At 44.7% G+C, this 23,364-nt stretch overlaps 2 protein-coding genes across 2 annotated transcripts in view; one reads left to right on the forward strand and one right to left on the reverse strand.

Moving 5' to 3' along the window:
* TIMP3 (TIMP metallopeptidase inhibitor 3) overlaps positions 1-14,762 on the forward strand; it is a 56,755-nt gene extending 41,993 nt beyond the window's left edge. The window contains exons 2-5 of the mRNA XM_059186793.1: positions 971-1,053; positions 8,701-8,812; positions 9,506-9,627; positions 10,828-14,762. Coding sequence (XP_059042776.1) covers positions 971-1,053; positions 8,701-8,812; positions 9,506-9,627; positions 10,828-11,025 — 515 coding nt within the window. The 3' untranslated portion in view covers positions 11,026-14,762. The remainder of the gene's footprint in view (positions 1-970; positions 1,054-8,700; positions 8,813-9,505; positions 9,628-10,827) is intronic.
* Positions 1-23,364, reverse strand: part of SYN3 (synapsin III) — a 455,052-nt gene that overhangs the window by 289,387 nt on the left and 142,301 nt on the right. The window contains exons 5-6 of the mRNA XM_059186781.1: positions 20,122-20,278; positions 16,619-16,708 (exon numbers count right to left, since the gene is read on the reverse strand). Coding sequence (XP_059042764.1) covers positions 16,619-16,708; positions 20,122-20,278 — 247 coding nt within the window. The remainder of the gene's footprint in view (positions 1-16,618; positions 16,709-20,121; positions 20,279-23,364) is intronic.

A 23,364-nucleotide genomic window follows, 5' to 3' on the forward strand; every position in this document is an offset into this window, starting at 1 on the left:
GTCTTGAGGAGTAAATACATGAGATGTACTTCCTCATAGAGTTGGCATGTGATAGATGGGAGCAAATTTTAATGGCAGCAACCCTTCTATCGTCAGCATATGCAATTTTTGGTGATGATGATGATGATATGGTGAAATCAATAATGTTTATGTAACATACACCGTGTGGAAGACACGGCGCTGAGTTTCACATGTGTTATCTTACCTAATGCTTTCAGTTCAGGAGATTGGTGCCATTATTATCCTGGCTTTACATAGGAGGAAATGGGAGGCCAGAAGCAAAATTCCTTGCCCACAGTCATAATAGCCATACAGAGCAGAGCTCTGTTGATTCCTGAGCTCCTACTCCCAACAGCTCCCTCCTCCACCACATCCTAACTGAGCTACGCTTTACTGCATACTTTGCCATCTAAGTGCTGGGAACCAAGGGTCCCATCAGAATGCCGACCAGCTACAGAGAGCGGCTGGGATGCTTTGCAGTCCTGCGGGCCCATCAGGACTCAGTGAATGTATGCATGCAAAGGAGAGCCCCACATGAGATAGCATTCAGGAAGAGGTCCTGGTGGAAAGACAATAGTTCTGCGAGACCAGGCAATTGCCAGATGGACAATGGAGGATGGCAAGAGGCTCTAACAAAAGCAGTAGATTTTGGATTATGGTAAACCCACAGGGTCAAGAAACTCCTCCAGGGGTGAATGCAGCCTAGGAATTTCCAGGGTTGGCAACTGTGAACGTTTGGGATAATTAAGTTGAATGATGACTGCCTGCCTTCATTCTTCCATTCCTCTCCCCACCCCCGCCCCCAACCAGTGTCTCTCATCTGAATTCTTACTTTTATAAACACAGTCATCTATTCAAGTTGGCCCAGAGATAAGAAAGCAATTCCAGTCACTCAACCTGAGATGTGATCCCTGATGTGGTTCAAGTCTTCCTAACCTCTTTCCTGTCTGTATCTTGCCTTTTTCTGCAGTGATCCGGGCCAAGGTGGTAGGGAAGAAGCTGGTGAAGGAGGGGCCTTTTGGCACGCTGGTCTACACCATCAAGCAGATGAAGGTGAGTGACAGAATCCAGCTCCAGGAGAGCTCTTTGGTTTTTTGGCAGCAGAGTCCTAGCTAGGGGAGGCTAGGTGGGTGTGCATAACCCTCCCCACTGCTGGAGAGGGCATTGCTAAGGCAGAAGAGATGATGGCAGGAAGTCGGGGTGGGAAGGTGGCTGCTTCACCCTAGAGCCAGTGCAAGTGGAGTCCCTCAGAGACCATTATTAAGAGGCTCAATTCTGGAACCAGATGGTAGACAGCTTTGTTCCCTGGCAACTGCAAGACCCTGGCCAAGTCAGTGCCCCTCTCTGGGTGTCAGTCTTCCCATCTGTAAAATGAGGGGACGTAGGACTAGTTTGTCTTACAGGCTCTTCTTCGAAGCTCTCAGTTTTGAGTTTCAAGAGTGCCTACTGGTCTTACGCAGTTGCCGGGCTACCATTTATGTTTAACTCCTCGAATCTCTACGCTGAACTTTGGCTGATCACAGGAAACATATCCTGGAGTAGGAACTGCATCCTCTTTCCCTGTTTTCCCAGAGCTTGCCTCCCAGCTGCTTAGCACCATTTACTAAGCATATTCATATTACTGAACATATTCCTGAGCACATTAATATTATGAAGCACACTAAGGAAGTCCACCTTACCAAAAAGAACATCAGATTTGAAACCTGCAGAACCTGCTTCCATATCTCAGCTCCACTCCCAAATAGCCTGCTTACCTTGGAATCCCCCCTTTCCTGGACCTCTGTTTTGCCACCTGTTAACAGTGCAGGGTTGGGCGTAGTGCCCCTAAGAGCCCTTCCAGCTCAGGCATTTCAGGATTCTAAGTGCCCTGGGACATGGGTGGTGTTACTTCTAAGCAAAAGCTGCTCTGGGCGCTGGAAAGAGGTACTTGTGTTTGTCTTAGCACAGAGGACTCACTCTGGTACTCACTCACCCTGAATGGCTCAGCAGCTGCTCCATCATCCCACATTTGTAAGCACCCCCCTATGTTTAGTACCCTGTGTCAGAAGCATGGAGGCCACGAGGAAGATGGGGTTCCTATGTTCAGGAAGTATAGTCAGGTCAGGAGAGAAGACCCAAGACACATGGGCATGACTACTCAGAAGTTCAATATGGGGTACGCTCAGGTCCAAGTGGACTGCCGGTCCTTTTACTCACTGCTCATATTTGCATCCCCAGAAACTAGAGCAGGACGTGGCTCACAACAGGGACTTGGTGGATGTTTATCCATCTAATGGAGAAATGATATTGAGACCCTACTGGCCTGAAAACTCCCCAGAGGAGACAAGGCTTGACACCCAGGTACCGCCCACAGCCCATGGGTGGTACCCAACCATCCTGGAGGCAGACTTCCAGGCCTCATTATTCCTGCATCCTGAGGCCTGAGGTTTGATGTACTACATTTGTGGAACCTGTTGCTTTGGATTCAACTTTGGAAACACCCACAGCCTTCTGGTTATGTAATGTCCAGAGTCAGCCCTGGCTAGGTGCCCTTGGCTGCCCAAGTCTGGTCATGGGACCAGCTTATGTCTTCAGACAGCCGTGGGGAGAGAAGAGTTGGAGGGGAGAACCAAGAAGATCAACAACAACCAAAGAAACGCCCACTGTATGCACCCCACCCCCGCAGCCAGCAAGCAAAAATGCCGAAGCATGTTAGACAAAGCAGGGGTTCAAGCAACACTCCCTTCCCACTCTGGGACAACTCATCACATTATAGACACTCTGGCCAGCAGATCTGAGGAAACAGCTGGGAGACAGTGGTTCCTAAACTTTCCTAGCTTCCCTCTTCCTTCCGGGCGTGGAGACCAGGGTGATCAGAATGTCCCATTCCTCCCCTCACTGGTGTCAGGCCAGCCTCTGGTAGGGAGGTGTTTGGAGGCCAAATTACATTTCTTCACCCATCAGCTTCAGAGCACACACACACACACACACACAGTCCCAGGCTGGTGGCATCACACTATCCATTCACTGTCCTTTACCCGGACTCCTGCAACCAGGGTGCTGGGCACTGGGAAGTAAAATTCCTTGTTCTACTTCTGACACAGGTTCAAAGGGGAAATGACTTGCCCAGTCATGCATTTAATTAAAGACAGATCTCATTCCCAAGCTAAGGTGCTGGGATTCCTTCCCAATCCTGTGTGTTCTTTACATGGCTCCCCAAATTTCCCCACCATCTCGCTTTGATCATCAAACACTATGTAATGCCATTTATTAACTCTGCCCCTCCTACCAGCCCAATATTAGATAACTCATAGAAGGGTCGTTGCCCTTCTGTCCTGAGAGGCTACTGAATTCTGCTGTTCTCAGGGAGCACTTTGCTAATCAGGTACGGGGTATAAGGATTGGAGTAGTTTGTCTAAGCATTCCCCTCCCTTCCTTCTCTCTCTCTATGCTGTGAGAAAGCTCTCTTCTCTCACAGAAGAACCCTTCTCGCTCAGCACTGTGCTTCAGGCTACCAGGATAAAATTTCAGGATAGCAGGTTAATATTTGTTATATTTGTTATAACAAATATGAGACTCTATTCAAGTGACATGTACTGAGCATTTACTGTGTATCAGGCATTCTGCTAACCCTTTGCATGGAACAGTCCTCATAACAACCCTATGAAGTAGATCTACATTATCCTCTATTTTACAGGTGAGGCAGCCCCAGACTTGGAAAGGTCATGTAACAGTCAAGTTCATAGGAATAGAAAGTGGCAGACGCCAGGGAAGCTATAGAGCCTTTGCCAACAGAGAGATTACAGAGCAGTGGAGCTGCAGGCTGATTCATCATTCCTGCCCCCTTGGGGGCCCACCCCACCCCATCTGTATGTAGTTTCCCCAGGGAACAAAAAGAGGTTAGTTTGCATTTGTCCGTTTGTCATCCAGCAGTGTAGCTCTTGACTTGCAACATCCTGCAAAGGGTGCACTGAAAACTCTTTGTAGGAGGGAAGAAGGAGAGGCCAGAGAGGGGAGCCTGCATGAGTTTTGGCACTGGTCCCTGGGTGGCTTTGTTCTGGTAGATTAGAGAGTCTACCCCAGAGAGTCAGATGGGTGAGCAAGGGCTCCCTTAGAGCAGAACTAAAGGAGCTTGGAGAACGTGAGAATTGGAGCCGCCCTGTCTCACCTCTCTTCTGTCTCAGAGTTCCCACATCCCCCCTTCGAACTTCTCACCCAGATGAAAGGCAGGCAGACCCTCTCCCATATGCTAATTCCAGAATGTCTGGTACACATTACAGGCCTATCTCGAGTGTGCAGAGACCCACAGGTGTGTGTGGGGGTATACAAATGTTAAGAGAGCTTATTGCAAAATCAAACTTGGAGATAGTTGGAGCGGCTGCCAGAATTGGTCCGTCTAATCTATCGGGACCTTATCTCCGGTCAGGACCATGAGAAAGCCGTGGGCTCTGCCAGGAGCTGCATTTTATGCTGTGGAGACATGCTCCCAGGCTAACGTGGCAGGGGACAACACGTGGGGAACATTATGTCCCAGCTGGCCCTGGGCTGGGCTGGGTGGAGCGGGGCAGGGGGTGGGGGGAGATCCATGGGAAGGCGCACTGGTCATGTGCTTTGCATGTCCTGACTCTGGGCAGGACAGATTCGCTGGGCAATTGGAATGCTTGGCCCCTGGGGACTTCCTTCCTTCAGTGGTTTGTCTAATCAAATGAGCACTATTGCAAGGTCTCGCCTTTGAAGCTCCAGCTGGAAGCCTCTCTGCCCTCCAGCTCACAGGGAGCCATTCTCCTCCTTCTCAATGCCTGTAACTCTTTCTGGTCTGCGTATCTCAGCTAGCCCTCAACAGAGATGGCCTGCATTCTCACATGCACTGCTTCCCCTGCTAGACAGCCCATTCTATAATAAGAGAAAGACTTTTCTCTCATAGAAAAAGAAAGACTTTGGTTGCCCTTGGTATCTCAGTCAAGTATCTAATGTCTCTGAAACTCAGTTGCTCGGTCTGTAAATGAGAATAAAGTTGCGGGTTTAAAGGAGTTCATGGTGTAAAGCAGCATCCAGCACAGCGCTCAAATCCAGGCACGCTGGACATATTTGCTATGATGGTGACATTTCCTGCTGTCAATGCAGAGTGAAACCCAGGCACTCCACAAGAAATATTCGAAGGCCCCAGATTCAGAAATTTCTTTCTTATATTATTTGGTTTTTCATCCCAGGGAAACTAACTTCTTCAAACGTTTGTGTACATACTACCAAGATGGGATGTCCAGAGGCTTATAGAGTCCAATGTGCTGTGTGTCTACACATGACAGAACTTTATTCAGCCTTAATAAGGAAGGACATCCTGTCATTTGTGACAACATGGATGAACCTGAAGGATATTATGCTAAGTGAAATAAGCCAGACACAAAAAGACAAATATAGCATAAGCTCACTTTTATGTGGAATCTTTAAAAAAAGTTGAACTTCTCACAGAAGCAGAGTAGAATGATGGTCACTAGAGGCTGGAAGGTAGTGGAAATAGGGAGATGTTGGTCAGAAGGTAAAAATTCTCAGTTCTACAGAACTAGAATGAGTTAAGTCTGGAGACTTAATGCATGGCATAGTGACTATAATTAATAACACCATACTGAAGACAAGAAATTTGCTAAGGAGAATCCCAAACACACAAGGTAACTCTGGTAGAGATGGTTGTGTGAATTCTCTTGATTGTGGTGACCATTTCACAACGTATACAGATATCAAAACATCATGTTGTTACACTCTAAACATACGCATTTTTATTTGTCAGTCTCACTTCAATATGCTGGGGAGAGAGAGAGAACACAACCCACTTAGTTTGAAGTTCAAAGTCAGCTTTAAATCCCTGCATTAAGAGATAAGGTTGGGCAAAGATATGGAGAAAGAAGAGGACTAAACCTTTCCCTCTGCTGATATGAATTCCAGTAGAACTAGTTTTAAGATAACTTTTACTGAATGTTGCACACCATGTGCTACTCTAAGTCACTTAATTCTCAAAAACATCTTATGAAGTAAATACTTTGCCCCATTTTATGGATGAAGAAACTGAGGCCCAAGGAGCTTAAGTGGCTGATAAGTGGCAGAGACAAGGTTCAGACTGGCTGGTTGTTTCCAGAACCTGAGCTGACCATTAATCCTCCAATGCTTTGACTGGATTAGGTCACCTTTAATGTCTTTTCCAATTCTGAAAGTCTATGATTCTCTGACGTCAGGGCATTACAAACCTATCATGACCCTCCTAAATTTGTCAAACCAATTCTCAGTCTCTATGAATATAGACCTAATGATACTTATAGGGTCGATATTTAGGTCAACATGGGATTAATATAAAGAAAAGATAACAGAATGAGTACAATCTGCCTTTACCATATGGTTAAATTCAGAAGTGACCCTAAAAAAGGCAACATTGTACTTGTCGGACCTTATCGTTCACAATGCACAAACGTCTTGATTCTGCATGCAAGTGCTACAAGCCATGCTGAAATCAAGATGCCTTCAAATTCAAAAGGAATGAGAATTCAACTGGGCAGCTTAAGTCACTGGACCCTAGACAGGGCCTTGATCCTCACTCATGAAGCAGAGAGGACATGAAAGGGAAAGACTGACAAGGTTGTACTGAGGCTCTAATGGTCTGGGTCTGAAAGACCCCGAGTGAGGATCAAGTTGAAACATTTGCCAGGAACTCAAGGAACAGCCACACAGAGGAGAAGCTGCTGGACACAGGAGGGAGTGTGGAGAATGTTTTTTGAAGGCCACACTTGATGGCACACACAGAGCAGTGCTCTTAGGCATGGTTCCTGTTAAAGCCGGAGAGGAACCATCCATCACTGAGGAAGTGGGGGGTACGATGTGATCCGCCCCTGCTCCCCCATGGCATAATTGAAAACCGAGTGTGGACAGCAATTCTCACAGTGCTTGGCTGCGTTTCCTCATTCAGCTGTTGAGCCTCTCGGGAGAAAAGGGTTAAAAGAGAGGCCAGGTAAATTAAAACCATCTGCACTGATGGTTGCACACAATTAGAACAGCATTTCCCTTAAAAAGACAGAGGCTCCTGAACTCTGTGGGTCCAACAGACCCTTTATAATGGTGGAGGTCCTTGTGGACTATCTACCCCCACCAGCCAGTGCCCTCTTAAAACAAAATAAGGAGAAAACCCAGATCTTAGTGCAAATGGGAGGCACTTAGATGGGACAACAATGAGGTGATTTTTGGCTTTTTATTAATTACTCTAAGTAAATTAATAACGCATGCCAGGAACTAAGGGAGAGACATTGCCCTGTTGTAAACCCTTGGAGACCACCAGCCATCCTGGGCCCATGTGCTCTGAGAACCAGGGGGATAATGGGATTGGGCCACAACTTGGAGCCCCCTCCTACCCTTGCCAGCTCACACAGTTAATAGAGTTTTCTCAACAGATCTGAACCTATGTGAGACTCATGGTTTTCACCTGGAATCCACCAAGTGGGGTCAGCCTCGTTATGGTCACACCATAACGATGGTTCTGATGACATGCAGATAAAGGAGGCACAATAGCCATAAGTAGCATTTGGCTGTACCAGAGGCCCTTGGGCATGAACTTGTGAAGCCACAGTGAGAGACAGCACAGGTTGGACTCTGGAGAAGATTCTCCTGCCTAGAATCCTACCTCTCCCATTTGCCAACAATATGGCCTTAGATAAGCCACTTTACCTGTCTGGGGCTCAGGCTCCTCATCTATTAAATGGGCATAAATTGTTCCTGTCTCACGGGGCTATCATGGGAATGAGGTGGGTGAATATTAGAAGAGGATTTCTCAACTTTGGTACTGCTGGTATTTGGGGTCAGATAATTCCTTGCTTTGGGGGCTGTCCCGTGCATCAGAGAGTATTTAAGAGCATCTCTAGCCTCTTCCCATAGATGTAAGTAGCAACCACCACTCCCTCCCACCTGTAATGATCAAAAATGTCTCCGGATATGGCCAAATGTCTCCGGGGGTGGGGGTAAAATTGCCTCCAGTTGAGAACCACTATGTTAGATTAAGTTATAGATAAAAATGGCCAAGTATCGGCATTTTCATACAGTGTAACTTAGTAATTATAAAGTGTTTAGTTAATAATCTAGAATTTTTGTGTATGTGTTTATATGCCTTATCTGGGGTAAAGGAATCCAGTGCTTTCAACAGATGCTCAGAAAAATAAAAGCATGGAGAATCCTGGCCTGTGTTCTAACGTCCATCAACCAAACAGAATTTATGAGTCTTGTCTGTAAGATGGGTACAATAATACCTACATCCTTGGGTTCTTGGGAGGATATAGTGAGGGGAATGTAAGTGGAATGCTTTTACATACTGAGAAATGTCCCAGAATTGTCATTAGAATGCTGGTCAGCTGCCTCCTTGGAACTTGGGGGCTGAGGTTGGTGAGGGAGGCAGGATCCCTTTCAAGCAAATTCTTTGGATTTCTGAAAAGGTGTTGGGATATGACAGGAGTATATCTGGTGCAGTGTTGTGAAGACGTTGGAATAAGCGATGTGACTGGCTGGATGGGAAGGTTTTTCTGGAAAGGCACAAACGGTGGCTCAGACAAAAGGTGAATAGGTGGCTTTACCTGGAGTGAAGGCCCTGGGGTGGTTAGGTCAGTGACTGTGACTGGATCAGATCCCCACAGAACAAACGCCAGCAAGCTTTCGGAGCCCTGGTCCTCTCTCATGACATTCCTTCTCCCACAGATGTACCGAGGCTTCACCAAGATGCCCCACGTGCAGTATATCCACACAGAAGCTTCGGAAAGTCTCTGTGGCTTGAAGCTAGAAGTCAACAAGTACCAGTACCTGCTGACAGGTAATGGCCAACTCTAGCATCTAGGCCAGGGTTTGGCCAAGGTCCACCAGTCCTTTGCTTCAGAAGGATAGAGAAGTAGCAGTTGACGCCCACGTATCCTTAGGACCTTGGCCACCCACCCAGTGAATTGTAAGGAGTATTGTGTAGAGTGCATCTCACTTGGCTTGTGGTGTGAACTCGAGGCTCTGCATGGAGACTAGGTTTTAGTCTTAGCTCCACCACCGGCCCCACTGAAGAAATGTAATTTTGCCTAATTTTGCAGTTTCTTAGCTTTACTATATTATATAAATAAAAAAGGATTGCTAGTACCCATTCCTCTATACCTCACAATCAATCTATTTATTGGGTCTATCTTTGAAAGTTGCCCACCTTTAGGCAGTCAATGTGGTAAAGGGAAAAAAAGGTCAAAACCAAGCAACCACTGATGAGGGAAGGGGCAAGCTGACCTTAGTCCTAGCTCCAGCACTTTACGGGTTTAAGACTTTTGCAAATCACTTAACCTCTCTGAGCTTTGTTTTCACCACCTTGAAAATAAGGACACAGTTTGGTGTTGGGCAGGGTGAAACAAAATCTTAGGATTAGAAAGTACTTAGCACAGTACCTGGTCTAAGGTGGGTACTCAGGGGGTGAGAATTCTTTCGTGGCTGAGCTCTGGAAAAAACAACTCTCCTCTTGTCCTCTTTCCTCCTCTAGGCCGTGTCTATGACGGTAAGATGTACACAGGACTGTGCAACTTTGTGGAGAGGTGGGACCAGCTCACCCTTTCCCAGCGCAAGGGGCTCAACTACCGGTATCACCTGGGCTGTAACTGCAAGGTAAGCCCTGGAGAGGGCAGGCAGGGGCAGTGCTGGCTCACAGCCCCAGAAACATCAGTTCCTGCAGTACTGGGCACTGGGACCTTGTGCTGAGAAGGGCATGAATGTTGGGTCAGGGCAGAAGGGCAAGTCTGAACTGCGGTGGTAAGGAATGTTGCCCCCAGGCTGAGCAATGAAGAAAGCGGAGGAAGAATGCCTTTCTGCTGTCATCGCTGCCACCATGCAGCCCACTTGGCAGCTGCTGGGTCACAAGGACTCTTTAGCATCCCTGGCCCCTCCTGTGGTTCAAGGTTGTGCCAGGTGCAAGACCTTCACGCTGACAGGTCCTGTTGAGCAGTCTCAAGTGGACTCACCAGGGAAGTTGCCTCACTGGTGGCCCCTGCCACAGGTGGGCGAGCTGGCACAGGACTGCTGATACCAAATACCGCAGGACATCACTCCTCAATCAGGCCTAATTCCTTGACTCAAGCGCAAGGCCATGGCACACAGCCTTCCTGCTGTGGGAGGAGCTGCACTGTTCTCTCACTAATTTTCACAACTCTGTGTCGTTTTAATTACTACTATGCTCATTTTGCAGATGAGAAAATAGAGGCTCAGAGAGCTCAAGTAACTAGCCCCAGGTCACACAGCTCACTGAATCTGGTTTCTCTCCCAGGGCAGGTGGATGCCCAAAGTTTTAATCTTTTTAATTCCTTAATTGCCACAACAGCTGAGATCGTTCATCCTTGCCTATAGAGGAAGCTCTCTCAAATGTCTAATTCCACCACTTTCGGGCTCTGTAACCTGGAGCAAGTTACTTAACCTCTCTGAGCCTCTATTTTCTTATCTGTCAAGGGCCAGAAAGAATGAGGAATGTACACTCCTCTTCTTCATGATAATATAATCTATTTTTCTAGGAAAACAAAAATCGAAAAACTACCCCATTTGGGCATTGTAACACCTACCCCTCTCTCTTCTTTCCCACCTCACCAACTCCCAACTTTAGTGTTAAGAACTAAAGAGAATAACATAGAAGCACTGAGCAGAATATCTGGTACGCAGTGGTACTTAGAAAGTGTTAGTGAGTGTTCTATTATTTTCACTAAGAGACTGATGTGGCTGGGCTCCACCTACAGTGGTATGCATCTAGACTTGAGGAAGCATCAAGACTGGGTCCCCCATGAGAGAGCCCACCAACCTTTGGATATTCTCTAATTGCAGATCAAATCCTGCTACTACCTGCCTTGCTTTGTGACCTCCAAGAATGAGTGCCTCTGGACCGACATGCTCTCCAATTTCGGCTACCCTGGCTACCAGTCCAAACACTATGCCTGCATCCGGCAGAAGGGTGGCTACTGCAGCTGGTACCGAGGATGGGCACCCCCGGACAAAAGCATCATCAATGCCACAGACCCCTGAGCACCAGACCCTGCCCCACCTCACCTCCCTCCCTTCCCGCTGAGCTTCCCTCGGACACTAACTCTTCCCAGATGATGACAATGACATTAGTGCCTGTTTTCTTGCAAATTTAGCACTTCGAACACTTAAGGAAAAGTCTATGCTGTCATATGGAGTTTATTTGGAACCATCCTCCTGGCCCCACACTACCCCTTCTTTTTGGCCTTGACATCACCCATTTCCATGTGGGAACTTTTGGTGCCATGCCAGAAAGAATGAGGAATGTACACTCCTCTTCTTCATGATAATATAATCTATTTTTTTAGGAAAACAAAAATCGAAAAACTACCCCATTTGGGCATTGTAACACCTACCCCTCTCTCTTCTTTCCCACCTCACCAACTCCCAGACCCTTCTCCCTTGGACCTTCTCCTCCACCCCAGTACATAAAAGACACAGACAAGGAAGTTTCTGAGAGGTCAACCGTTTCAGGATCAGTCCAGGGCAGCAAGCAGATAGACTCAAGGTACGCAGAAGATCTTATACACCAAGGAGATGCTACTGCATGTCCCAGCCAGACTGTGTCTGTCTGTGTCTGCACGTAAGAGTGAGGGAGGGAAGGCAGCGACAGCGACGGCAGGAGAGAGTCTGAGAGGATGCAGCACGCACAGTTCCCCCAGGCCAGTGCTGCTGGGGTTGACCAGATGTTTCTGAGTCTGGAGCAAGCAGCCAGGCCAGAATAACAGAACTTTCTTAGTTGTTGAAGACTTAAACATCTGCCTGAGGTCAGGAGGCAATTTGCCTGCCTTGTACAAAAGCTCAGGTGAAAGACTGAGATGAATGTCTTTCCTCTCTCTATCTCCCACAAGACTTCCTCCTGGAAAACTCTTTGGTAGATTTGGCCAGGAGCTTGCCTTTATGTAAATTGGAGGAATACACACACCGTACACTATCCACAGATATAGCCAAGTAGATTTGGGTAGAGAATACTATTTCCAAAGTAGGGTTTAGATCACCTAGGGGGATGTGTTTGTATACACATTTGCATATACCCACACGGGGACATAAGCTAATTTTTTACAGGACACAGAATTCTGTTCAATGCTGTTAAATATGCCAGTAGTATAATCTCTTCTATTTTGTTGTCGTTGCTTGTTTGAAGAAAATCATGACATTCCAAGTTGACTTTTTTTTTTCATTTTAATTAAAATTTGAAATTCTGAACACCCTTGACATCCCTCTAACTGGGGTCAGCTGACCTCTGTCCCTCTCCTGTTCTCCTGCTTCATGTTTTGGGCCTTCATTTAACTGCCTTACTGGCTTGGCTCAGGTGGGAGATGAGAGTTAGTGTGGGTCAGAGGCCCCAGGCACAAGAGTGAAAGCTGCGAAGTGTCCTGCCTCAGCTAGATGGCCACTTTCCTGGGTTACGAGACAGCCTGCTCTTCTTCCCACAGCTCACTGGTGGGCAAACACCATCTCCTGAGGTCCTTACCTCATGGGATTAAAATCAGTGGTCACTGGAAAAGCCTGACTCTGCAATCAGCTGTAGGGATTTTGTTGTGTTTTTTTTTTTTTTAAATAAAACTATAATATAAGTTCTCTGATTAAATAAAATTATTTTAAGTTAAGTATTGAAAGTGAGATGCCAAGTGTAGGTGATAAAGTATACTTTACAGAGTTGGGGGTGGTAGGTTGGTAACATTTAACATGATTGCTCTGTCTCTTTTTTCAGATTATGGGTATTTATCCTCCTAGTATTTGTGTCTTCAGTTCATTCCACTTTAGGAAACAGAGCTGCCAATTGAAACAGGAGAAAAAAGAAAAAAAGAAGCAGACAACACAGTGTAATGTCTTGCATGCACAAACACACACACACATGCACAAATGCCCAGGCAAGGTATTTGGCAGAACCCCTCAGTGGGAAGGCAGTACAGGCATCTGGCTTCCGTAGGATTCATTTTATTATCTTGTATCTTTCACCTATGGTCATGCCATCTGGCAGGTGGAAAATGGGAGGCTTTGCCTTTTCAATGCAGCCGTATAAGCAAAAGGAGCTGAGGTCAGCAGGCCAGAGGTTCTTAAGAAGTAAGCCCCAGCCTTGGTGTTCTGAGAATTTCTTGATTTCAACTTCAAAGTCTTCTAAGGTGGAACCCCTGGTCCAACTCACACAAGTGCCCTCCCACAAATGGACAACAGCATCCCCTCTATGAAGCATCAGTGATTCTTGGTCCCTGGTGGGGCCACCTCCACTCACACAAGGCGGGACCTGGGGTGAGGCCTGAACATGAGTCATCTGAAGTTTCCCTGCAGAAATGTTGTGGAACCACAGTTCCATCTGTCAGGCCCTGGCAAAGAGACAGCAGGCCCTGGGCAAAGAAAGGTCCTTTGCAAAGCGATGTTGGCAGAGGGCGGTTTTTGAGCTTTCTATAAGCTATAGCTTTGTTTATTTCACCTGTTCACTTACTGTATAATTTAAAGTCATTTATGTAGTTGAGACACTTCCGTATTTCAATCATATCGTGAACGTTTTATTTTGCTAAATCTTGTGTCATGTGTAGGCTTTGATATGTGTACATTGTGTTTAAGAGAAAAAAAATGGAACCCACATGCCGCCATTTTCCTGAATCAAATTCTACAGTGGAAATGAGGGTGAAATACTTCTACTGTGCAGGCAGCTTGACTGGCAAACTGGAGAAATGAGAAGGAACTAACACTTGAGATTCATCTGTCCCCCTCCCTTTATCGGCATCCCAGTGCTTTCTGGAGTAGCAAGAAGTACTTGCTATTTTCAAAAGAAAATGTCCTTGCTCTGTATCAACTGGCACTGGGCAGTCTGCTAGTCAGTCCTATTCTTCTTCCCCTTGATCTTTGACCACTCAATTGGGAAGCCATGATTTCTCCTAAAAATCCAGAGCTATGGGAGCTGTAATTCCAAACCTCTTGGCCTCATGTGGCCATCTCTTCTGCCTCCCTATCCACCTATCTAGAAAGCACTACACCCAGCCTATCTCCTCTCAGACCTGTGCTCCATGTGCCTGGGTAGATAATACTGGAGACTTGTCCAGCTCCAGACCTGTCACCCAGCTCCAGACCTACATCATGGCAGTTTAGGTATAGCCCATGAGCACCAATTTTCATACGATGGTTCTTGAACAATTTAAGAAACAATTGGAACAACTCTGTCTCAGAGACACTGTGGCCCCCTGGAAGACAGTACCCTCCCCTGCCCTGGCCTTTCATTTTGTGTTCGATGGTCGCCAACATGGATTACCCCAAGATGGCACCTGAGTGTTTGGCTCCTGGCTACCGAAAGTAAAAATATCACTACAAAAGTTTCACACAAGGAAAACACTTTAAAAATCTGATGACAGATGCAAAACAAAATGTGGGAGTATAGGGGAGATGGAAATCAACAGCCTCCAAATTGGCTCTTGGGAGGTGTGAGGAGAGGAAGAACTTAAAGACCAGTTCCTGCTTTGAGGGGAGGGCTTCATAGATTCTCCCAGGCCCACACCTTTCCCTTTAGCCAGTCTGCTGTCCTGAGACCCAGAAGTGATGGAGAGAAACCAACCAGAGAAAACCCTGTCTGGAAGGAATGTATTTGTTGCTAAATTTTGTAGCACTGTTTACAGTTTTCCTCCATGTTATTTATGAATTTTATATTCCGTGAATGTATATTGTCTGTAATGTTGCATAATGTTCACTTTTTATAGTGTGTCCTTTATTCTAAACAGTAAAATGGTTTTATTTCTATCACACACCTGCAGTGTCTTGCCTCCTTATATCCTGACCACCACTGGGAGTAATATAGACAGTAGAGGGCCTTGGAAGCTGGTCCTGCTTGTCCTGGCTGCAGGTCCATGTATGTTCCCCTCCATTCATTCACTTCAACAGCCTGGGCCCACCATGCTCTAGTCATTTCCCAAGGCTGGAACAATTTCAAGAGTGGCATTGTAGATTTCCCTCTGACTGCTAATCCTGGCCTGAGCTTGCTCCCTGATTCCACAGTCAAGGTTCTCCATAGCTCTACAGAATCTGGATCTCCATCTAATTAACTATTAGTAACCAGTACAGGTATTCCCAGACCAGATATGGCTTTCCCCATTTTCTTCCTAAGAATCTCACACCATGGAAGTGAGAGGGGAAGGCTGAAAACATCAGTGTCCGATGCCAAATGCTTGCCTGAAATTCCAAGTGTGGCTCAGTCTAGTGGGGAATGCTAGGAAATCAAGAGGTCCCACTAATTGGTGAGCTCCTCCCAGAGCTTACAGCTGGATCTATTATCCTCAATGGGCTGGGTTGGCTCCAGACCCCTCACCCAACTTTCATTACATTGTTGACAATGTTCCAGGGTATAATGCCCCTATTTTAAACTATTCAACTTATATCACCTATCATATGTCAGGCATAGCACTCTATACACATGAATACATTAAACTTCAAAAACCCAATGAGGTTGCCCCACTGTCCTCCATAGTTTCCAGCTGAGGAACCCAAGTCTCAAGTTAATTCATTGCTCAAGACTTAGTACACTGGCAGTCTAGGATTCAAACTCATTCTGGCTTGATGATAAACCTTGACTTTTCTCTACTGTGTTCATGCTTTGTTGGAATATGCCAGGTTCCACAAATCTTCATATTCTAAGCAGCACATCCTGGATTCTAAGACTCTTACCAGATCAGATATAAGGGAAAGATAATCAATGGAAACCTTTTTACTTGTTTTGATTGCTCCTCCTTGGAGCTTGCATTCCTACTCATCAGTGCCTCCAAACAGAATCGTCCAGGTCAGCAGTCTGAGCTTGGGATTCTACATCCAGGCCGCAGTCCTGGGTCCATCTAGGACATTTGGATACCGTGTTAACTACCCTGTTCCCCAAGATTCACATTCCTCATGAGGCAAGCATGGGTCCATGGCCCAGCATTCCTTTAACCAGTTTAAGAAGACCACCAACCACACAAGCACACACATCACAGGCTATTTCCAGCTGCACAAAACTCTCATGCCCAACTTCTTCTGGCTGTGGGGTGGAGAACTCTCTACCCTGTTCAGAAAGATGTTAACCTTCCCACCCAGCTGTCCTCCAAATGAGAGGCTTTACCATGTGCTCCAAGCTAAGCTCCAACCATTTCCCAGAGACAACCTCAGGTACATCCAAAAGTCAAAATGCAGAGAACATACAAGGAAACTGCCCTTCGATGATCAACACCAATAAAATATTACTGTTTTTATTGAGATGAGAGTTGAAACCAGGTTCTGCCCAGGGCTCAAGGGAAACAACTTCCAACTTTTGAAACATCTTTTATCTTTATTATCAAACTTTGTCTCCAAAATGCCAGCTCAAGTTGTCCCCAGACTTGCTGAAAATTCCCTCAATATCCCAAGGAATGCCATCCACCTTTGTCATTTACCCTGCTACCTGAAACTTCACCTAAAGTGTTGATTCTTTCCCTAGGAAAACCAGGCATTCCCACAGGACACCACAACCTCCTTAGAACCCAGGTAGTCAGGGAGTGACCCCTTAGCTCACTCCTCCATCCAAAGGGATGGAAAACATGGACATCTGTGTTCATTCCGTATCACGAAGTTAATCAGAGTAAAAAAGGGCACTCACCATTGGCTTATGGTTGGGAAAGAATGTTTGTTCCACAAGTGGGAACTTCTCAGGACCCAAGGAATGGAAGATCTTAATGAGTTGAGAGAACTAGGAGAGAAGAAAAGAGAGCACTGGTCAATCATTGTTATCCAGTATGGTGGAACCTCCCACTTGATCCCAGGCCTCAAGAAACTGACTGTTCTGAGCTGAGCTGCAGTAGCTAGTCCCTGTTTACAAGATAAAAACCAGATTCTTTGGCCAGAAGTTCATCCTCTCAATCATCTGGTTGCATCAACCCTTCATTTCCTCCAGACCATTGAGTTTAGCTCAATTACATTTAATGAGCATTTACTACACACTCAACATTTCACACAAGCACAATCTGCTGACATTCATGCCACAATCCCAGCCTGCAAAGCCTTTTTTTCTAGAGGTAGGACTATGTAACAGTTTATGGTGTAGACTATGGATTCAAATTCTCCACCACTTCCTAAATGTGTAACCTAGAAAGCAAATCCATTTGTAAATGGAAAAAATAGGAGATCCAGTAATACACAATGTATGAATAGCTGCCCTTGGTCCCTGGGAGCACTCAAATGTTAGATCCCAGCTAACACGTTGAACAACGTGGATTTGAACTACACAGGAACACTTACATGTGGATTCTTTTCAGTGAACTATATTTAGTTCAGTGCTATAAATGTATTTTCTTTTCCTTATGGTTTTCTTAACATTTTCCCCTAGATTACTTTACTGTAAGAAAACAACATACAATACATGTATTATATGAAATTGTGTTAATTATTTATGTTATTAGTAGAGCTTCCAATCAACAATAGGCTATCAGTAGTTAGGTCCTGGGGGAGTCAATTGTTATACACAGATTTTCAACTGCACCAGGGTGTTGGCACCCCAACTCATGCACTATTCAAGGGTCAACTCTATTTTTTCTGCTTTTACAACCACACTCATTTCCAACTGCTTGAGCTGTATCCCTTCCACACTTGGCTCCTCTTGCTTCAGCACAGCCTTGTTTTGCCATAGAGGTAGCTACCATCTCTAGAGCTGGAGGGTAAGCTCCTGGAAGACAGGTCTTGGACTTCACTTTCCTCAATTATGCCACCCCACTCAGCACCCTTGGGAGCTCATTTTGTGCTCAGTACTGTGCTTTAATATTTCCATAAGAAGATTAGCACAGGAGACCAGGCCTTGAGGGAAGATTGTGGGCAGGTGGCTAAGATAATAATGTCTTGCTGGAAGAAAGCAAGAGGATTGAGGGGCCTGGAAGAGGGACAGAGTAGGGCTCAGGATGATTCCCTGGAACCGATGACACAAGAGAAGATGGAAGGGTACTCTAGGTGTGCAGTGAGAGTAGTGCCCTGGAGACACGCAGTGGCTATCATAGCTTTGATCTTGGGTATAGGGGACAGTGAGAGAGGATGACAGAGGGTGATCCATGACAGACCATTGGGAGTCTTAAAGGCTGGAACAAGGAGCTTGGAACTTACCCAGAAAGCAAAAGGGAAATCCTAGTGGTCATAAGTGGAAAGGGCATGGTAAATTCTGATCAGGAAGGAGTAAGCTACAATTTGGGGTCCAATGGCTAGAATGGGCGCTAAGTCTTACATCAGACTGACATGGAGTAACTCAACACTAAAGGCTCAGACAGAGAGAATGCTTAACTTAAGAACTTTTTGCATCACACTAGAACTGGCCTGCAAACTCTTGGGGTACAGTCTGCAGGTATGATGCTACATTGAGTCCACCTAGAGGGTTTGAGGGAACTCAGAAATATGGGAAATAATGGGGGATCCCTCAGTTTAGAGAGAAGGATACTGAAGTCGAGAGAGAGAGAAAGTCTACGATCAAGCACATGAGTTTTGGAGATGCCCACCTCCAGTTTCCTCATACGTACAATGGAGATATTAGAAATACGTATTTATCAGGGTATTTCTGAAGATCAAATACAGTATGTACATTAAGGGCTCAGCACAGGACACAGGGCTGATGAGTGGTAGCTGCTGCCATCACGATATCCATGTGGAAAAACAGGGGGTGTGGGCTAATACTATCTAAGACCCTTCCAGACAGTGGCATCAAATCTGGGATGCTATAAGCCAAAAATCTCAGGGTAGAATGAGAAGGAGACCAGAACCATGAAAATAGTGGTTAAAAACTCTCCACATCTACTAAATTAATCTATATATTCATTCAATAAATACTGAGTGCCAACTCTGCAGAGACCTTGATGGCACCCAATATTTATTGAATAAATATAATAACTGTCCCCATGTATTGAGTGTATGATTTGTGTCAGCCAAATGTATTCACTCATAACCCTACCAGAATGACCTTATTATTATCAACATTTACAAATATGGAAAATAATCTTAGAAGGTTTAAGCAAATTGCTCAAGATGACATAGCTCATAAACCGAGGCTCCTGAAACTAGCCAGTCTGGCTCCATAACCCATGTCCTCAACCACTGTCCTACCACCAAGAGATCAAGCAGAGGGAAACAAGAGACAAGATGGCTAGAGATCCACAGAGCACATTGTACATATCCCCAGCCTCCACCTTCCCTATCTCCCTTCCCTGCTTTATTTTTTCTCTTGGCACTTATATTATGTATTTGGCAATTTATTAATATACTTACTGTATGTGCCTCTGATCACTAGAATATAAGATGCATGGGTCAGGGACTTTGATCTACTCACTGCCATGTTCCTAGGACTAAGAACAGTGCCTGGAACATAGCAGGTGCTGAATAAATATTTGTTGAGTGAATGAATTACTTCTAGTAGGAAGACAAACAATACACAAAAGAATGGATAAATATATCCTTCTAGATAGAGATAAGTATTAGGGGGAAAATTAAGCAGGGTAAGGGAATTGAAAGTATTGGGGGGAATAGAGGGGTGGTATCCTAGGAAAAGCCTCTCTTCCATGTAACATTTGAATGGAGACTCAAATAAATAAAAGGATGAATGAAATTTATGAATACAAAGGAGAGAAAATAAAGTCTTGGGATTTGGGGAGATATGGCTTCAGGTTCTGGTTTCATCCCTCATAGTTTACATGACCCTGGGTGAGTTCCTTAGCTGCTCTGAAGCTGAGCTTGTTTTTCTTTCAAATGGAGTAATGATGTCCACTTCACATGATAGCAATAGTTTGAGCACCAGGCAGCATAATTTTCTGGTACATAGTAAGTGCTCAATAAATAGTGCCCAGTGTTAACAAAAATGATATAATTTAATATTAGTAAGAATAATATCCCTGTTACCACTAATGTTATTATAATATAACACTATATCATACTATGTTCATACTATGTTGTTATATGATACTTGTTAGGCAATAATTACCAGGAGGGGCCTGGGGTCCAGTCTGCTTATTCAGTTCCTTAAAAAAGACCTACTGTTGAGGCCTCCATGCTGGAGGATGGGCCTATTTCAGGGCTGGGAGACCACCTGCTGCCAACCCCCTACCCCACTCTAGGTCAGCCTGGACCATCACCTACCACCCAGGGCTTGCTGCAGAAGTTGTAGACAGAGTAGAGGGAGTTGACAGCAGGCAACCCTCCATACTGGAGGCCAATGACCAGGCTTCGGTAGTCTTCACCCAGGGCCATGCTGTAGGCATGCTGACGGACCAGGATGAAGTCTGGTTTGAAGGATCTGCAAAGAGAAGTGCCCGCAGCAGTGTTACTACATGAGGCATTGCTGAAACACCAGGGCATCGGATCACAGCCTACAGGGGATAGCAATGACCTGGCATGGGTGCTGCCAGCCCAGGAACCTCAGTTCAGAATGTGGATGGGGTGGGGGAGTGTAGATGGGGACAGTCAGATGCAAACGCACAGCAGCTACAAAATGGAAGGGCTGAAAAGAACTCATATTTTATTCATTTTCTCTTTTAGGTGGTTTTTTAGATTTTCTAAATTGAACAAATATTCATTTGTTATCAGAGGACAATGTGAATGCACCTCCATTTTATTAGGCAGCACCTATTACCTTACTGAACTCTCATAACTGCCCAAGAACGTGGGCAATGCTGCCAGAAATTCCATTTTACAGAGGAGCACTGATAAAGGAAATTTTCAACTTTCAATGTTTGTGGGCCCTGCTCCTCAGCTCCCAGGGAAGCTATACTCCAACATTTACCAAGGTCAAAATGACTTGGCAAAACCTCAAAGCACAGGCTCTATGTCTGCCCCAAGCGCGCATGGTGTATATCTGCTTTGTTAAAGAAAATAACCAAAAAGGAACATTCTGAACACAAAGATAAGAAAAAGTAAGAAACTTCCCTGGTTCTAGTAAGATTCAAGTCACACAGCCTTGCAAATATTAGAAACTTAAGATAAGGCCTGCAACTTTCTGAAATGTTCTTTGTCTAATAATTTGCAACTTTTTATGCAAAATATATATAAACCTACATCAAATGTTCCCTTACCAGAACACTCACTCTCTTCTTTGGAAGATTGTGTATACTCTTGGGCTTGAATAACTCTTCTTTTTTATTCCAAAATTTGTTCATTTTGTGTCAACAGCACCCAGAGGCTCATAAAGATTAAGTCACTTGCTCAAAAAGACATGCTGCAGGTACACGACAGGTTCAGATATGTGTAGCCTCATGGCCCTAATTCTCAACTACCATGCATCATGGTATGTATATATACATATATGTGTGTATATATACATAATATGTGTACATCCATATATAATCTGTTTATTTCAAACATGTTTTGTCTCTTTTAAGTAGCAGCCTCAGGAAAGCAGCAAGAATATTCATGTACCAAGAACATGGTAGTCTCTTTGCTGGGCCCCTTTGGAGACCTGACACTGATTAGTATTCACAAGCAGACAAAGGTAAGGTTGGGACTATGTCCCCACTTTGTAGATGGGAACACACAGCCCAGAGAAGTTACAAACTTCCCCAAGTCACAAAGCTGGGAAGCAGGAGAGCCATGTGTGAACTTGGGTGATCATTCCAAGTCCATATAGTCTTCCCTCCATCACATGGCTCCAGGGGAATGAATTCATACACTCTTTTACTTGCACTGCCAAGGATCCATCTATTTCTAGATTCCTCCCTTCTAGGTCACACAAGAAAATCGGCTTCACAGTGCATAGGTGGTTTACCCTTAAAATGGTATGATATACTTGGCTCATCCTGAGTTAGACACTTAGCTTCAAATAAACTATTTTTCTTGAAATAATTCAAATTCAAGTTAAAATAACTGTCAAACAGAAAGAACTTGCCCCATTGGAGACAGAAGGAAAGAATGAGCTGCAGGTACAGATACTTCTCAAATTGGTATGGGCTTGGGTCTCCTTGTACACCTCAGGGTCTGGTGCCAGGGGAGCAGTGGTGAAATAAGTACATGTTGAAGGAATGAATGATGTACATGAACATCATCCTCTTGTCCCTAAAGGAAATGGTTAAGTTCTCCCCCATGGAGCTGTAACTCATTCCAGGGAACAAGGTGGATGGAAACATGTTGGGTATGGCTGACACTGTGGTCACGGAGATGGTCAATCATGTCACTCTGTAGTTAGGGTCAGAGTTGGGTTAGAAGCTTGTAATTATTATGTCTATATCCTTATTGCATTCTTAGAGCTGAACCAGTCCAACTAATGTGTTTTACAGACAGAGAAACCGAAGCCCATAGCAAGGCAGTGATGTGTCCCAGGCAAAACCATGCCAGAGCACATCACACCCAGGTCTCTCCTCTGGCTTTCCTGCTCTTTGTGTTCCAATTTGCTGGCTCTTACAGCAATAGAGAAAGAAGAGAGGAAGAGGCAAGTGGTGTGCTTCTAATTGGGAACTGATGACGACAGCACTCACAAAATATAACTATTTTCTGCTATTACCTGATTTTAAAAGCAATGTATGTTTGCCGTGTAAAAGGAAAAAAAGCTTCGAAAACACAAAAAAGTAAACAAAATTACCTGTAATTCTCAACCGGAGAAATCCCTAATAACCTATTATATGTCTCCTTATATGTACACTACAATCCAATTATCTATTTTTAATGTATATAATGTACATTCATACTCATAATTGATTTCATGCTTTCTATTTTCCAAATAATATTTTAGTGTGAGCATTTCTCTCCAAAATATCTTCAAATCTTCAAAATATTTTCAAAAATATTGTTTCTTACAGCCACCCAACAGTCTACTGAATGGATATACCATAATGAAGTCAACTTGTCATCCACTATTATCAAGTAGGCTGTTTCCAACACTTCACACATATACATGTTTGCACACAAATCAATGAATTCCTTTTTAACTATTTCCTTAAGATAGATTTTTAAGAAGTGAGATTACTGGCTTAAGGGGTATGAATTTTTTTTTTTAATACCCAAACATGTCCCCCTTTCTAAAGACCTAAGCCGCCAATTACACATGACAGTATCCACATCACTATGGCTTCCCCAGCATAGCAGACACTTTTTTAATTTGATAAGTAACTTCCCACAAGATACCCTATATCCCCACTGCTATTTTAGTTCGCATTTCTGTGACTTTAGTGAGCTTGAGTACTTTCATTAACGATGTGCATTTTCTTTTCTGTAAAAGTCTGCTCACAGAGCTCTGTGTATAGGGTGCTGTCCTTTATCACACTGTCCTGTGTGGCAATATTTTTACTAGTTGTTTGCTTCCCCCTTTTTTTTTATGGCTATGCATTTTCAAAAACCATATAAACACATTTTCCATTCCCTCCTAGTCAAATCTATCAGTCTTTCCCTTCTGAT

This window comes from Mustela lutreola, chromosome 8 (assembly GCF_030435805.1).
Source record: "Mustela lutreola isolate mMusLut2 chromosome 8, mMusLut2.pri, whole genome shotgun sequence".
Taxonomy (NCBI): domain Eukaryota; kingdom Metazoa; phylum Chordata; class Mammalia; order Carnivora; family Mustelidae; genus Mustela; species Mustela lutreola.